General features: G+C 45.3%; 1 protein-coding gene across 1 annotated transcript in view; it reads left to right on the top strand.

Annotated features, from left to right (window-relative positions):
* The window catches only part of FGD3 (FYVE, RhoGEF and PH domain containing 3), a 274,220-nt gene that overhangs the window by 231,013 nt on the left and 27,269 nt on the right, over window positions 1-15,938 (top strand). Inside the window, exons 11-15 of the mRNA XM_040407699.1 lie at window positions 5,275-5,367; window positions 7,858-7,937; window positions 10,887-10,917; window positions 13,629-13,730; window positions 15,471-15,533. Coding sequence (XP_040263633.1) covers window positions 5,275-5,367; window positions 7,858-7,937; window positions 10,887-10,917; window positions 13,629-13,730; window positions 15,471-15,533 — 369 coding nt within the window. The remainder of the gene's footprint in view (window positions 1-5,274; window positions 5,368-7,857; window positions 7,938-10,886; window positions 10,918-13,628; window positions 13,731-15,470; window positions 15,534-15,938) is intronic.

The raw sequence follows: 15,938 nt of genomic DNA, 5'->3' as shown, positions 1-15,938 counted from the left end.
TCAGTCTGGTCCCTTATACCCTGCCACAACTGTGCGGCGGTGCGCTGTTTGTCACCTAAGCAAATTAGTTTTAGGACGGCCTGTTGCCGCTTCCCCACTGCAGTGCTACACTGCTTCCAGCTACTGACTGATGGCTTACTGGTGCTGCAAGATAAGAATTCACATGTGGAAGTGGAGGAGGAGAAAAGGGGGGGGGGTTGCACCCACTAATGTAGGTGCTGGCGGAAATCCTGATGGAAGTACAGTAGGGCCCGCCATCCTTGTCATCGGTAGCACCTGTGCCATCCCAGGGTACGACTTGCTCCCGGCCTCCACAACGTTCACCCGGTGTGCCGTCAAGCACTTGTCCATGTATCAGGTGGGCCTTCCCAATAACTGCGTTGGTCAGGGCACGGGTTATGTTACGGGACACATGCTGGTGTAAGGCGGGGACGGGACATCGGGAAAAATAGTGGCGGCTGGGGACTGAGTAACGAGGGACCGCCGCCGCCATCAGGCTGCAGAAAGCCTCAGTGTCCACAAGCCTAAATGGCAACATTTCCAGGGCCAGCAATTTGGAAAGGTGCGCATTTAGTGCTATGGCCTGTGGGTGGGTGGCTGGGTATTTGTGCTTTCGTTCAAACGCCTGGAGTATGGACATCTGTATGCTGCGCTGGGACACAGAAGTGGATGTGCTAGCTGATGGTGCTTGCGAAGGTCCAGGTGCAGGGCGGGAGGCATCCGGGCCTGCGACTTGGACAGGGGATTGGCCAGCGCGTAACACAGGGGAAAAGGAGGCAGTGGTGTGACCCGCAGACAGAGATTGTGCACCCAGACATTCGGCCCACCTATTACGGTGCTTTGATGCCATGTGGCGGATCATGCTGGTGGTGGCGAGGTTGCTAATGTTCACGCCCCTGCTCGTTTTGGTACGGCACAGGTTGCAAATGACAATTCTTTTATCGTCCTCACTTTCCTCCAAAAAGCGCCAGACTGCGGACCACCTACCCCTTGGCAAGAAAGATTGCCGCAAGGGGGGTTTCAGGGAACAGTTGTGGGCCTGTTTGGTGTGGCCCGCCTTCTCCCTTTTTCCACCCCACTGCCTCTTCCAGCCTGTTGCAGTGCTGCGGATCCAACCCCCTCTGTACTGCTGTCCGCGCTCGGCTTGCCACCTTCCCAGGTTGGGTCAGTGATTTCATCGTCCACCACCTCCTCTTCCACTTCCTCACTCTGTTCATCCTTCTGACTTGTTGACCTAACAAGAACCTCACTTATTGACAACTGTGTCTCATCCTCATCATCAACCTCTTGAGACACTAATTGCCGTGGACTTATTGGCACCTGTGTCTCATCATCATCATCCACCTTGTGAAACACTAATTGCCGTTCCCCACCGTCATCTTCTTCTGACTGTGGATGCTCAAGAGTTTTGGAATCAGTGTGCAAGATCTCCTCATGTCCCTCTTTAAGCGGGCTTGGCGAGTGGCCCAAATCAAAGAAAGGCACTGAAAAGAGCTCCTCTGAATATCAGAGTGTGGGATCACTTGTTTGGCCAGACTCTCCATGGTGGGAGGAAGGAGGATCAGGGTGAGGATTGTGTTGACCAGACTCTTGGCTACTGAGACTGGACTTTGTGGAAGACAGGGTGGTGTTTAATCGACTGGAAGCATTATCTGCTGCAATCCAACCAACTACCTGGTCACACTGGTGTGACTTTGAGAGTGGTGTCCTGCGCCGCCCTGCAAACTGGTACATGAAGCTAGGTATCTTGGATGAGTGTGTTTCTTGTGCTCTGGCAGCAGGCACAGTTTCACTGTGCCAAGGGCCGCGGCCTCTGCGTGCACCCTCAGCAGCACGGCCACTTCCCCATCCGTATGTCACACGTACAGTAGCGCAGGTTTTGTAAGTGTATGCGCAAATAAATTACACTGAAAGTCACAGATATTTAGGATGCGCAAACGTTATACAGGAGATGCAATGCAGGTAATGTTGCTGTCACCAGTGGCTAAGAAAAAATTACACTGAATGTCACAGATATTTGGGATGCGCAAACGTTATACAGGAGATGTAGCGCACGTAATGTCGCTGTCAGCAGCGGCCAAACAATTGCGCTGAATGTCACAGATATTTAGGATGCGCAAATGTAACACAGATGTAGCAGAGGTTGTGTCACTGTCAGCAGCGGCCAAACAATTGCACGCAATTTAGCGCAGGTTGCACTAATAATATATATTGCAGCCAGATAAAACAATAGTCCTTAAAAGGACTTTTGGGTCTCTAACACCTTTCAACAGTAAACCCTGCCTGAAAAAAAAAACCTGTTCCTGTCCCTTCTGCTGCAGCTCTCCCTGACTAAGACCGAGCCGAACCACGTGTCATTGGGTGCTATATAGCACCCGATGACACGTTCTGGCCAGCCAATCACTGTAAGACCAGTAACCAACATGGCTACGGCATCAGTGAGTGCCAGTACCCAGTGCTCGAGTCAAAATGGTGTTCGGCCGAGCATGTTCACCCAACACTACTAATAACCCTTATCTCTAATTTACTAAGAGGTCATTAACACTTATTTAAGCCCCATTCTTATCAGTAAGATAACAATTCAGCATTAATAAGTGTTTAGGAGGTCAGAGATCAGAGGTAAGGAGCCGTCAGCTGGGTTGCCTGACGGAACAGGGTGAAAATTCAGAGCTTCCTAATAGAGAAACTCAAGGCTGCACAGAGACAGGGGTTCAATATTTTTACTAAAGACCAATGTAAGAAATAATTTTCAGCTCAAAATGAGTACAATAATAAATGCCCCCAAAGATGTACATAGCCTTTAAGTGTAGGAGTACAAAAGATATATATGTTAAACTATGGCAGCAATGTTGGACTGTCTGGCCACATTTGCAGCAACTTGCAAGCCGCAATGGGACACCATTCCTTTACATGACTTGTGATAAAGGCAGTGATCGGGGGCCACAGCCAAAGTCGCCTGTAGCCCCAGTTTGAGATATGCAAATATATGATAAACTGGTAGAAATTATCTTCCACCATAGCATTAATTACTACAGTATCCATACATAAGGACAGGGGTGTTAATCAAGCATATTAACTGGGCATGAAATGGTGAAAATTTAGTTAATAACCCCAAATCCCAGTTGGACAGTTTAGGAAAAAAAATAGAAAGGAAAAAATATGCAATTCAGTCCCTCCAGCATTTACACATAATAATTAAGGCACTGCATTTACTTCCATCCTACGCCACAAAAAAAGGCCACCAAGATATTTTTGGAAGCCAACTTTATCTTGGCAGCCATATTCCTTCCAGTTCTTGAAATAATGATGTCCCAAGAAACAAAATTTGAGAAGAAAGGTGACTATTACGGTAGACTGCACGGTGTGTTGGAATATAGGCGCCAATTGCAGAGATGTGTGATTCTCCTCTTGAGAAAATAGAGAGTTTATTTGCTAAAATCTTCAGCATCATCAAGGCTGTGAAAGATATCATGGACTTAAGCAAGTAATTGCAAACCAAGCGAGCGCCTGGCATGGAATTTCTTCATGTCTGCCAGCTTGGTAGGGGGCTTGTAAGTTTTATTTAATCAGAGATTAGACATATGCTTCAAGATCTGATGCTGAGACAGCTGCCAGTGTGACCACCGTGCAATCAACTCCGACTTAGGCAATCGAGGCTTGCTATGGCGGATTTGTCTGGTTCCGCATGGTCAGAATGTTAGGCTGAATTTGTCATGTGGGTTTTGTAGCTTAGTATATTGCAGTCTCATCTGCATAGGTCAATATATAGTTATTAGGGCATATAGATGTCATAGATGGGGTCTCTGCTCATATCGCCCTCTACTGGCTGGAGGAAAGTTGTTGAAAAGAGCAGCTCCTGGCTCTGAGGACTAAGCGTGATGTTGTATTAAAGGGGTTGTCCAGCTATTTTTATGAAATGCTTAGAATGCTCTAAAATAATTAACACCTATAAAATAAGTACCACTTTAATGATCCCCTGCTGCCCCCATTTTGACACTTCCTGACTCCCCAATGGTCTGTGTTCGTCCTGCTCCAGCAAAGATGTGTTGCAGCCAGTCATTGGGCACAGCAGTGACATCAATGGAGTTGACATTTCACCACTACAACCAGTGATTGGCTGAAATAGTCACGTGTCTTTGTCAAAAGGAGTGTACTATACTAGGGTGTACTATAGAAGAACAGAGACCGGGGGAGACACAGGATGTCTTGGAATGTGAAAGTTGGGGGACCAGTAAGGTGACTGTTATTTATTTTATTATTTTACAGCAATCTAAGCAATTTTTTTTTATTAGGTTGCTGTACTTAAAAAAATATATAAAAATCTTGCTGTGTAATACCACATTTCTCCTGTAGTGGCCACTGCAGGAGAAATGTGCAGCTGCCTACAGTTTTTTCCTGGCTGATCGCATCAGGTCCTGATTTAGAGAAGAGGTTGTTCAGATGGGACAATCCCCTAACTCATTTTTTTGCCAGTTTCTGAAGCTTAGCCAACCTTTGTCCTGATTCAGACTGCCATATGAAAAATGTTCAGTTTTGAGGAAGCACCACAAGGATGATTCTTAATACAAGGTCTGTCTGTCGGAGTAGGACACAGGGAGTTGCAGGAGACAGTTGCCTCTAATGGTCTATAGGTCCGTGTTCCATGGCCTGATGAACCAAAGTAGTACATGCTTTGAGTACCAACAGTCCATGGGAAAGTCTAATGAATAGCACCATTATATTGGGTCCATTTGCTGTCCATATGTGTAATGGACAGTATACAGATGAATAATACGCCCATCTGAATCAGGCCTTCATGTAATATTTTCAGTACATGCACTTTTTGTGGACAGAACATTCCATACATTTGGCAACTTTGTTGTCCGTTCCGGGTCGCCAGGTTTTATGGGTGAATTAAAGGAATTTTATACATTGCAACCAGGGTCGTAGCTAAAGGCTCATGGGCCCTGGTGAAAGAGTTCAGCTTGGGCCCTCTTCCCTCAGTGCTTTGTGGCCAGGGGCAGGGAAGCACTTCCTTCGGCCTGAGGCAAAAATTGACCTAACCCCTTCCCTCCAGCCAGAGGAGTAACTTGACCAGCAAGCACTTTCTATAATACTGGTGCACCACAAGGGTCTTTTGGCCCCCTCCAGGCTCCTGGGCCCGGTAGCGACTGCTACCTCTGCATCCCCTATAGCTATGACCCTGATTGCAACTGTATATTATTAACAGAAATGCAGATGGAAATCTAAACATCCTGACACTAAACTATTCACATGTGTTATTTTGTGTTCCAGTTTAACAGCATGATGCTATACTGTGTCCCCAAACTGAGGCTGATGGGGCAAAAGTTCAGTGTCCGCGAGAAGATAGACATTGCCGGATTGCAGGTGAGGTGATTTTCTTTCTCTTTTTTTGACCATGTTTATTTGAAATGCCATTGTGTATTCTGGTTTTACCAGAAGTTTACATATAAGTCAGTAAGGTGCATCTTTTTTCCACCACTTATGCCCAGTTTAAGGGTATGTTCACATCAGCGTTCAAAATCCAGCAGAAGACCAGTCTGCCGTAGTTCACCAAATCCGGCATAGCTGAATAATGCTGTGAATCGCCGGATTGCCAATGACTATAATGGGATCCGGCGGTGATCCGGCTGCTCTCTGGCATTAATGCTGGGTTTTGGACAGACAAATACCGCTGCATGCAGAAGTTTTTGTTTGGCCGACAGTCGCCATTTATGCCAGAACAGACTACTAGAGCAAGAAAGTCCTGATTACCTAATCTCTTCTGAAAAATAACAGACAAAACATGATGATATCACAGCACATGTGTAATGACAGACTCCACACTGCTACATCTGTAATTGTAATGACCAATGGAATGAAACCAAAGCACAGGCTGGCGTCAAACATTGTGGCCCCGAAGCAGCCAAAACTGCGCCAACATGCAGGTCAGCATGGTTTTCAGATCGGCTGCAGGCCGCTGAAAGCTGTTGCATGGTTAATGGCTGCATGATAAACTCCTGTTTAGCTGCTTAAGCATTGAAGTGTATGGTCCTGTCCCAACTCTCCCCTGTTGGCAGATGTCAGGAGAAATCCAACATGCCCAATCCTCATGGGGTTGCCACCTTTCCCAACAAAATATACTCGCCAAGGTAAGCCACACCCCAAAGGGTTGTGAGGGCATGGCTTAACACAGGGTGTTAAGTGGCTGTCATACTGTGGCTCCCAATAATATTAATGCCTCCATTAATGCTCCCCAGTAATATCCATGCCCCCATTAGTGCCGCCCCCAGAATTAATAATGCCCCCATTAATATTAATGCCCCCAGTAATAGTAAAGTCCCCATTAGCGTGCCCCAGAATAAATGCCCCCCATTAGTGCGCCCCCGAATGAATAATGCCCCCATTAGTGTGTCCCAGACTTATTGCCCCATTAGTGCGCCCCAGAATTATTGCCCCATTAGTGCGCCTCAAAATTATTGCCCCCCAGAATTAGTGCCCCCCAGAATTAGTGCCCCCCATTAGTGAGCCCCAGAATGAATAGTGCCCCCCAGAATGAATAATTCACCCATTAGGGCCCCCCAGTAATAATAATGCCCCCAGTAGTGCCCCCAGTAAGAATATGCCCCATTAGTGCCCCCCAGTAAGAGTAATGTCCCCCATTAGTGCCCCCCAGTAAGAATAATGCCCCCATTAGTGCCCCCCAGTAAGAATAATGCCCCCATTAGTGCCCCCCAGTAAGAATAATGCCCCCATTAGTGCCCCCCAGTAATAAAAATGCCCTCATTAGTGCCCACAGTAAGAATAATGCCCCATTAGTGCCCCCCAGTAAGAATAATGCCCCCATTAGTGCCCCCCAGTAAGAATAATGCCCCCCAGTAAGAATAATGCTCCTATTAGCTCCCCCCCCCAGTAAGAGTAATGCCTCCATTAGTTCCCCCTCCATTTGATCGTGCCGCGGTGAACACTCGCTGCTGATTGGAAGCTCAGGACAGCTCCTGCACTTCAGTATCATGACATCTCACAGGTCCTGTCCTGCACATCCAGTCAGCAGCACAAGCAAATGGAGGAGGAGAGTTCTTTTTTTTTTTATTAACACAAGGGGGAGGTAAAGGCAGTACTAATGAGAGCTCCCCAATAGAAGCGCTCACTAGTAACAGTCCGCACAGGAAAATTACCGGCACGGCAGGGCCACTAAATTACAGGCCTTGCCAGTGAGATACTGGTCAGGTGGCAACCCTAAATCCTCATGGGGGATGAGCAATTGCCAGAGGTGTCTGTTACTGGCTAATTCTACTCTCACTAATAAAAATACATGCTTTCTTGGCTGAGCCGAGTGTGCACATGTAATGAGGGGGTCAGAAGAAATAAGTCACCCTAATGCTCATTCAGGGAGTCTAAAGGTAGCAGTCCCATCTAGGCTCATGTCTCCAAGGGGCCCCAAAAGTATCCTCTGCCATAGAAGAGCACAGCAGGTGGGAGTCCTGTTGCAGATTTTTTATTGGGGCCCAGGAGCTTCTTCAAGTCATGGCGAAGACAAGGCTACATTAGTGTAAAAATGCAACAAAATGCTAGGTGCCTATGTGTATTTTTTGCCGAAAAATTATTGTACTGCACGCTGGGTTCTTATTTCTCACATATTCTGAATTTCATTATTCAGGCAGTGAAATAGCATAAGATGCACCAAGCTGTCCATCAGCTGCTATCTCTCAATGATTTGCAGGTTTTCGATTGACGGCTTCATTGCCCAGGAGTTTCACACCAGTATAAAGTTATATTACAAAATCTTTACTATTCTAAGAAATGATTGAAGCCAAGTCTTGATATTTCCCTAATATAAACCTGCAGGTTTTAATCTTAAACAATTTTGACTGTCAGGTCCAGGAAATTGTGAAACCAAACGCATCTCATACCTTCCAGATAACAGGGAAGAAGCGATCCCTGGAACTGCAAGCCAGGTATTTTATCTGTTGTGTCCTGGGTCAAGTTGCCCAATGGAATGTATTATTTTTGCTTTATGTAATCTAGTCAACGGGGTTTGCTAGGACTTTTTTCTGTTCAAAAATGGACATGCCCCTTTGGACATCTTATAGGGGCTATCAAGGTAATGCAACCCTTGCCTTTATGTGTAGCACAACACATGAACATCATAGAGGGGTCTGTTTTGGACCCTTTCTTTCAAAGCAAAAAATGCTACTATAATAGCATTGGGACTCATTACATACATGGATGACCCATTGATTTCAGGGGGTGCTATATAATGCAGCATTTATCTTTTAGTGGCACTGCATAGGAAATGAGGGCAGGCTTCCCTAGTGATGACTGGAGTCCAAGAAGTAGGGCCCCATATAATCAGCACTTTGTTGGACAGGTGTCTAAACTGGGCAACCTCCTTCATTCTGGATCAGTTACTATGCAACGTCTATGGCTAGCTGTAAATTGGCACTATTGAAAGTTAAGACAGAACATCTTTGGGTTAACAAATAATATATGTTTACATTCAGAAGCTTATAGGGGTTCTCCAGTTTCATTATGGCCTTTTTTTCTGCCCAGAGTACCCCAAACACTTCATACTGTTGCCCCATACACCTGTTTTTCATGTCATCTTTTTCCTTCCCCTCTTCTTAGCATTACTGCATCCTGGCAGGATGTTTACATGCAGAACTTCCTGTTTTCATCAGCTTCCTGTTGGGTTTTCTAACCAAACCCAGCATGCTTTTCTTTGTAAGGTTTCTCAGGGCTTGCTCAGTCTGCCACAATGTTCTCTCTGCAGTAGTCATGCCTTTCATGGCTTGTTATATTTTAACTTGAAGCATCCCTATCACCATGGGAACGCTTCTATGTTAGAATATACCATCGGATTTGAGTTAGATCATGAAACTCAGATTCGACAGTATATTCTAACACAGAGGCGTTCCCATGGTGATGGGGATGCTTCAGGTTAGAATATACTAAAAGAACTGTGTACATGACCCCCCCCCCCCCCCCCTGTATTTAACTCATTGGTGGCCAGTGCGGCCGGCCCCCCCTCCCTCCCCTGTAGTACTGTAGATTCCTTGGTGGCCAGTGGGCCCCCCCTCCCTCCCCCTCCTAATTAAAATCTCCCCCCCTATCATTGGTGGCAGCGGAGAGTACCGATCGGAGTCCCAGTTTAATCGCTGGGGCTCCGATCGGTAACCATGGCAACCAGGACGCTACTGCAGTCTTGGTTGCCATGGTTACTTAGCAATTTTTAGAAGCATTATACTTACCTGCGAGCTGCGATGTCTGTGACCGGCCAGGCGCTCCTCCTACTGGTAAGTGAAAGGTCTGTGCGGCGCATTGCTTATAGCACAGACCTGTCACTTACCAGTAGGAGGAGCGCCCGGCCGGTCACAGACATCGCAGCTCGCAGGTAAGTATAATGCTTCTAAAAATTGCTAAGTAACCATGGCAACCAAGACTGCAGTAGCGTCCTGGTTGCCATGGTTACCGATCGGAGCCCCAGCGATTAAACTGGGACTCCGATCGGTACTCTACGCTGCCACCAATGATAGGGGGGGAGATTTTAATTAGGAGGGGGAGGGAGGGGGGGCCCACTGGCCACCAAGGAATCTACAGTACTACAGGGACGGGAGGGGGGACGGCCGCACTGGCCACCAATGTGTTAACTACAGGGGAGGGAGGGGGGGCCGGCCGACACCGGCCACCAATGTGTTAACTACAGGGGAGGGAGGGGGGGGGGGCCCACTGGCCATTAATTAATTTAAAACTGGTGAGGGAGGGGTCTGTGCCCCCTCCTGCCTGGCAGCACATGATCTCTTACAGGGGGCTATGATACGCACAATTAACCCCTCAGGTGCAGCACCTGAGGGGTTAATTGTGCGGATCACAGCCCCCTGTAAGAGATCGGGTGCTGCCAGGCAGCAGGGGGCAGTCATGTACACAGTTCAAAGTATATTCTAACTAGAAGCGTCCCCATCACTATGGGAACGCCTCTGTGTTAGAATATACTGTCGGATCTGAGTTTTCACGAAGTGAAAACTCAGCTCTGAAAAAGCTTTTATGCAGACGGATCAGCGGATCAGTCTGTGTGAAAGTAGCCTACGGCCACGGACCACGGACGCGGATGCCAATCTTGTGTGCATCCGTGTTTTTTCACGGACCCATTGACTTGAATGGGTCCGTGAACCGTTGTCCTTCAAAAAAATAGGACAGGTCATATTTTTTTGACGGACAGGAAACACGGATCACGGATGCGGCTGCAAAACGGTGCATTTTTTCCGATTTTTCCACGGACCCATTGAAAGTCAATGGGTCCGCGAAAAAAAAAAGAAAACGGCACAACGGCCACGGATGCACACAACGGTCGTGTGCATGAGGCCTTAGTATAGGAGTTTTCAGCTTCTGTGTATACTAGAAGATTTTTACAAGATTTTTTTTTAAAGTTGGACAGGACAATCTTTCTAACATGGCTTATACCTTTACTACCATACATAATCAGTTTGATTGATCATGAATAATACTGATGCTGCTTATGTCAAGCCATAAAAAGTCAGTTCTGTTTAATCTATTGTAACCCAGCATCTCTGTAGTCCTGCAGGACAATTGCCTGTTATGGCGGAGGTGACATCTATTAAACCTCTGAATGTAAATATTTTTTTGTTATCACTGATGAGTGGCAGTCTGATATTGACTTTGAGTAATGATAGACGAACATAGAACCCCTTGATCCCACAATATATAATATGAAGCTCACGTCTGATAACCAGAGCTGCATGCAGCTCATAAGATAAAGAAAACTGAGCAGATTTTTTTCTTATTTTCAAAGGGATCCTTGAAAAATGTGATTGCGTTTTTTTTATAGTGCATTGTATTATACTGTTGGAGAACATTAGGTTATTACAACTTTCTTTATCTCTTTATAGGACAGAAGAGGAGAAAATGGAATGGATTCAGGTGTGTAGTATTTTGTAGGGTTGATAAAGTAGCCATTGTTATGTTACGTAAGTATGAAACGTGTTCATGTTACTCAGATCACATTTGTCCCTTTTTCTCTAAAGATAGGCCTCAACAAAAGCCCCAGGCAAACCTATAGCTGCTTGATTGATTGTTTGTAAAGTTAAGTTGACCAAAAACATTTGTAACATGATGGGAGTAATAGTTCTAATCATTTGCAATGTTTCCTTACATATATAGAATTAAAATCAATCAGATGCGACAGACAGGAATTACAGATGAGCGAACCTGGCAAGATTCAGTAGGTCAAATTTTTTGAGAGAGAGAGCGCCTAGTATACAAATGTGTGTTCCTCAACAATATATATGCGTTGTCTAAGGGGTATGCTTTCTCATTATGGAGAGCCCCTAGTATACCGAGTACATGTACACAGTATTATAGGTGAGGCATGGTACAACTGAAGTTGAGCCAAAATAGTGAAGTAATATTACTAAAGGTGTTGTCTATACTGATGATGAATCCTCAGGTGAATAGGAAGGAGCCATCCCATTGAGGAGAATTGGGACAGCAGGAGCTACAAGTATAACTACTTACAACTGCATAGCAATTAACTGTTATTTTTTTTATATTATTTTCACACAGTGGATTGGCAGGGATGTTTTTAACCTTTTAAACAAGCTTATGTAGAATAGCTAGGAAAATAGCTAAGCCAGCCTCACATTTCATTTACAACTAGCTCTTTCTGGACAAAAGCCCTTTATCAGAGCAAAGCAGATGAAAAATGGCTTTTCTAGTTGCAACAAGGCCTGGGTGAGTACTATTTCTATTATGGAGACCAGTTAATATACATGATGGTTATTGTAGGCTACACGACGTTCCCCTTGATTTCTGAGAAAAATATATGCAAATGATCATGTCTAACATCTGCTGACATCAGATCAGGTTTATGAAAGCTAATTTGAATATTTTTCCCAGAAACACATAGGGACATCGCCTGGCCTACAATAATGCACACATGTACTTGGCATACTAGGGGCTCTCCATAATGAGAAAGAGTACCCCTTAGAAAATGTATATATATTGTTGAGGAACACACATTTGTACACTAGGTTCTCTCTCTTCCAGAAAGGAAGTGCCAGTAACATAAAATAAAAATAAAAAGGCAATCGGGAGAGCTAACTGATAAGCCTTTTATTTATTTTTTTTATAAAAGAGAATGTCCCTTCTTCTTCAGACCCATGAGTGTTTCATCCTCATGTAGCAGACAAATCACATGTGGAAAAAGGAGAATGCTTCCATGTATAGGGGTGAAATCTGCAGTGAATCCACACCTAATACATATGGATTTTGTTCCTGCAACAAGATCTGTGGGGGAAAAATGCCCTCATGTGTAGTTTACCCTTATGAAAACTACCCCAAATTTATGAAATTTTTTTAAAAACTACTATTTACCTTTCCATTACCCTGCTGATCCAGCACAGCGGCTCCAGTTGGACCCCCCATCTTTGTTTACAATTGGTTACTATCTAAATGTTGCAGCTGGTCAGTGACCTAAGTGGTCACACAAGCTGTACTACTAGCATTATGGCTCCTGTCACTAAGTGGTAGTACCAGTAATGCAGCAAATGACCACGGAGACCGACTGCATCATTTACATGCTGGCCGACTGTAAACAAAGACTGGGGGGCCCACCGGAGCCTACGCACTGGATCGGCAGAGAATTGTAAAGGTAAGAACAATGTCATATACTGGTATGTGCGTAGGAATCACTGAATCTGGCATTTGCCGCACCCCTGGATCCCATTGTGTAAAATAGGGTCCATTGGGTTTCTGGCATGGATTTCGGCATTCTTACAGACAAAATATGACTGTGTGCATCAGTGTTTTTCATTATAATTTTTTTTTGTCAGAATATACAATGGAGGCTCCTGCCAGAACCTCAAACATAGACGCGAACCTAGCCTAAGTGACATGTTTTATTATATATTTATTACGTATTTATTTTTTATTATTTGTTATATATTTATTATTTACTTTATATTATTTGTTATAATATATTTATTTATTGTTATTCAGAAGTTGACTAATATCTAGGTTCTTTTTTTGTGTGTGGTTTTTATATCCCTTTCCAGGATATTTCCCCACTGTTTCTTAGGCCTTTTTCACATGAGTGTTTTTTTTCCCCGTTTACGGGCCGTTGTTTGCGTTCCGTATACGGAACCATTCATTTCAATGGTTCTGCAAAAAAAATTAATTTACTCCGTATGCATTCCGTTTCCGTATTTCCGTTTTTCCGATCCGTTGCAAAATAGAACATGTCCTATTATTGCCCACAAATCACGTTCCGTGGCTCCATTCAAGTCAATGGGTCCGCAATAAAAACGGAACACATACGGAAATGCATCCGTGTGTCTTCCGTATCCGTTCTGTTTTTGCGGAACCATCTATTGAAAATTTTACGCCCAGACCAATTTTTTCATTTGGAAAACCGGAACGGAAAAACGGAACAGAAATGGAAACAAAAAACGGACCGCAAAACACTGAAAAAGCCATACGGTTGTGTGAAAGAGGCCTAATACAGTCAGCATTTCTATATTTATTAGGACTGCATTCCCGTCTGGATGACGTGTTACATTTATCGTGTAGCTTTGTGACCTGCTCCTTGTATTAAACCGCTATCCTCATCCTCACTTTTTAATTTACCGTTTCAGGTTATTCAGGCAACAATTGAAAAGCACAAACAGAACAGTGAAACTTTCCGAGCGTTTAACAGTTCATTCTCCCGGGAGGAGGAGCACTGTCCAGACTCGCCGGTAATTATCGCCAATACTGATATAGCAATCCTGATTAATGTCGTTTTTCACAATTATTAAAGTTAGTCTGTGTCACATCTTGTTATTAGAGGGATAGAGTATAATATCTAATATTCCCAGGCTACATGCACACGGCAGTTCAGTTTAGGCAGATTCTCTTGCGGTTTTCACACCAAATCCGCACCAAAATCCAAATGTGTTACTTGCGGATTTGCCTCAGATCTCTGCGTTGCACGGGGTGAAGTCTGCACTGAAAATCCACAGAAACAATGGACATGTTGTGGATTTTAAAATCAATTCCCACATGCAAAATTTCCACGCGGTGCACATAAGATTTTGAAACAATCTCGTCACTTAGCTGGTGCTGTATTAACACTGCGGATTTTCCGCACAAAATTTCGTATGGAGAATCTGCACGTAGTGTGCATGCCATATTCCCTTAGAGCTGTGATGGCTAACCTCCGGCGCTCCAACTCTGGTAAAACTACAACTCCCAAGATGTACATTCGCTTGGCTGTTTGCAGAACTCCATAGAATTGAATGGAGTATGCTGGGAGTCGTAGTGTCACCACAGCTGGCGTGCCAGAGGTTAGCCATCACTGCCTCAGAGGATAAGCACACCGTGCGGATTTATATGCAGAAAATCGACATGACAATAGTATGAAATAAGCAATAAAAACCGCACATCACTCTGGACTATTTATCGTGGTTATCGTGTGAATGGATGCTAAAATCATTTCATGAATGGGCTTTTTCATAAGATCCGGTAACGTAGCGATACTTCCAGGTTCAGCTCTGAACCCGGACAACCCCTTTAAAGGGAGCCTGTCACCAGGATTTTGTGCATAGAGCTGGGGACATGGGTTTCTAGATGGCCGCTAGCACATCCGCAATTCCCAGTCCCCATAGCTCTGTGTGCTTTTATTGTGTTAAAAAACCGTTTTGATCCATATGCAAATGAACCTGATATGAGTCCTGTGTCCGGAGATGAGTCCAGCGGAAAGGAGCCCAGCACCGCCCCGCGTCCTCCTAATCTCCTCCTTGCTGGCTGACGTCACAGAGCTGGAGCGCCGAAATCTCACGATGCGCGAGCTAGCGCATGCGCAGTGTTGGCATCATGTTCATTCCCTGTGCTGGCATCAGCACAGGGAACGAACTGCGCATACGCTAGCTCGCGCATCGCGAGATTTCGGCGCTCCAGCTCTGTGACGTCAGCCAGCAAGGAGGAGATTCGGAGGACGCGGGGCGGTGCTGGGCTCCTTTCCGCTTGACTCATCTCCGGATACAGGACACATATCAGGTTATTTGCATATTGATCAAAAACGTTTTTTTACACAATAAAAGCACACAGAGCTATGGGGACTGGGTATTGCAGATGTGCTAGCGGCCATCTAGCAGCCCATGTCCCCAGCTCTATACACAAAATCCTGGTGACAGGTTCCCTTTAAGAGTTCATCCTGTAGCACTGATCCTTGAGCTTGTTCACTTTATCCTTTGATGACATATATCCCGTCCACATGGAGGATCGCACCTAAATGGTGGTGCCTCTTTTCCCTGCACCCAGGGCTCAACCCTATTTCTGGTCCTTATTGAAGGGATGACTTCAGCACTGGCTGTGATATAGCGTCCTCCACTTTGCATCTATGGCGGGTTACTGTGTCATGGCTGTGTGATAACATTGCTTTGTTGGGAATAAAAAAATAAATAAATCCAAGTCTGTGTTTTATCGTTTCTTTCCAGATAACAACTCTGGGAGCCCACGAGTCAGCGGCAGGATCAGACGGGTGCGGTTCACCAGGGGGAGTAAGTGTTCTTATGGCCATGATGTTGCATTTTAAATGTGGCTTTTACGTACATGCATCATCGGGAGCCTAGCATGCATGTGTTCTAAGTGGGGAAAGCTACTGGGTGACCCGAGAGAGGCAGCCGAGGATGGGGGGCATAGAAGTTGGGACCCAGCGCCAGGGAGCCATCAAGTATGCTTTCCTTTTGCAAGTCTGGCCAGGAGGGGGGGGATTTGCCAAAACCCACAAAAAGGTGGCCAACCCCGTTAAAGGGGTTCTCCGGCACTGAACAATTGATGACCTATCCTGAGGAAGGGTTAATATCAAATTGGCGATCAGCTGGCACCGGAACTTCACAGCCCCATCCACTGTGTAGTGGCCGCGCCTGGTTATTGCAGCGTTGCTCCCGTTCAAGTGAGAGTGG

This window comes from Bufo bufo, chromosome 9, assembly GCF_905171765.1.
Source record: "Bufo bufo chromosome 9, aBufBuf1.1, whole genome shotgun sequence".
NCBI classification, from domain to species: domain Eukaryota; kingdom Metazoa; phylum Chordata; class Amphibia; order Anura; family Bufonidae; genus Bufo; species Bufo bufo.
This window is presented reverse-complemented; position numbering and strand designations above follow the sequence as displayed.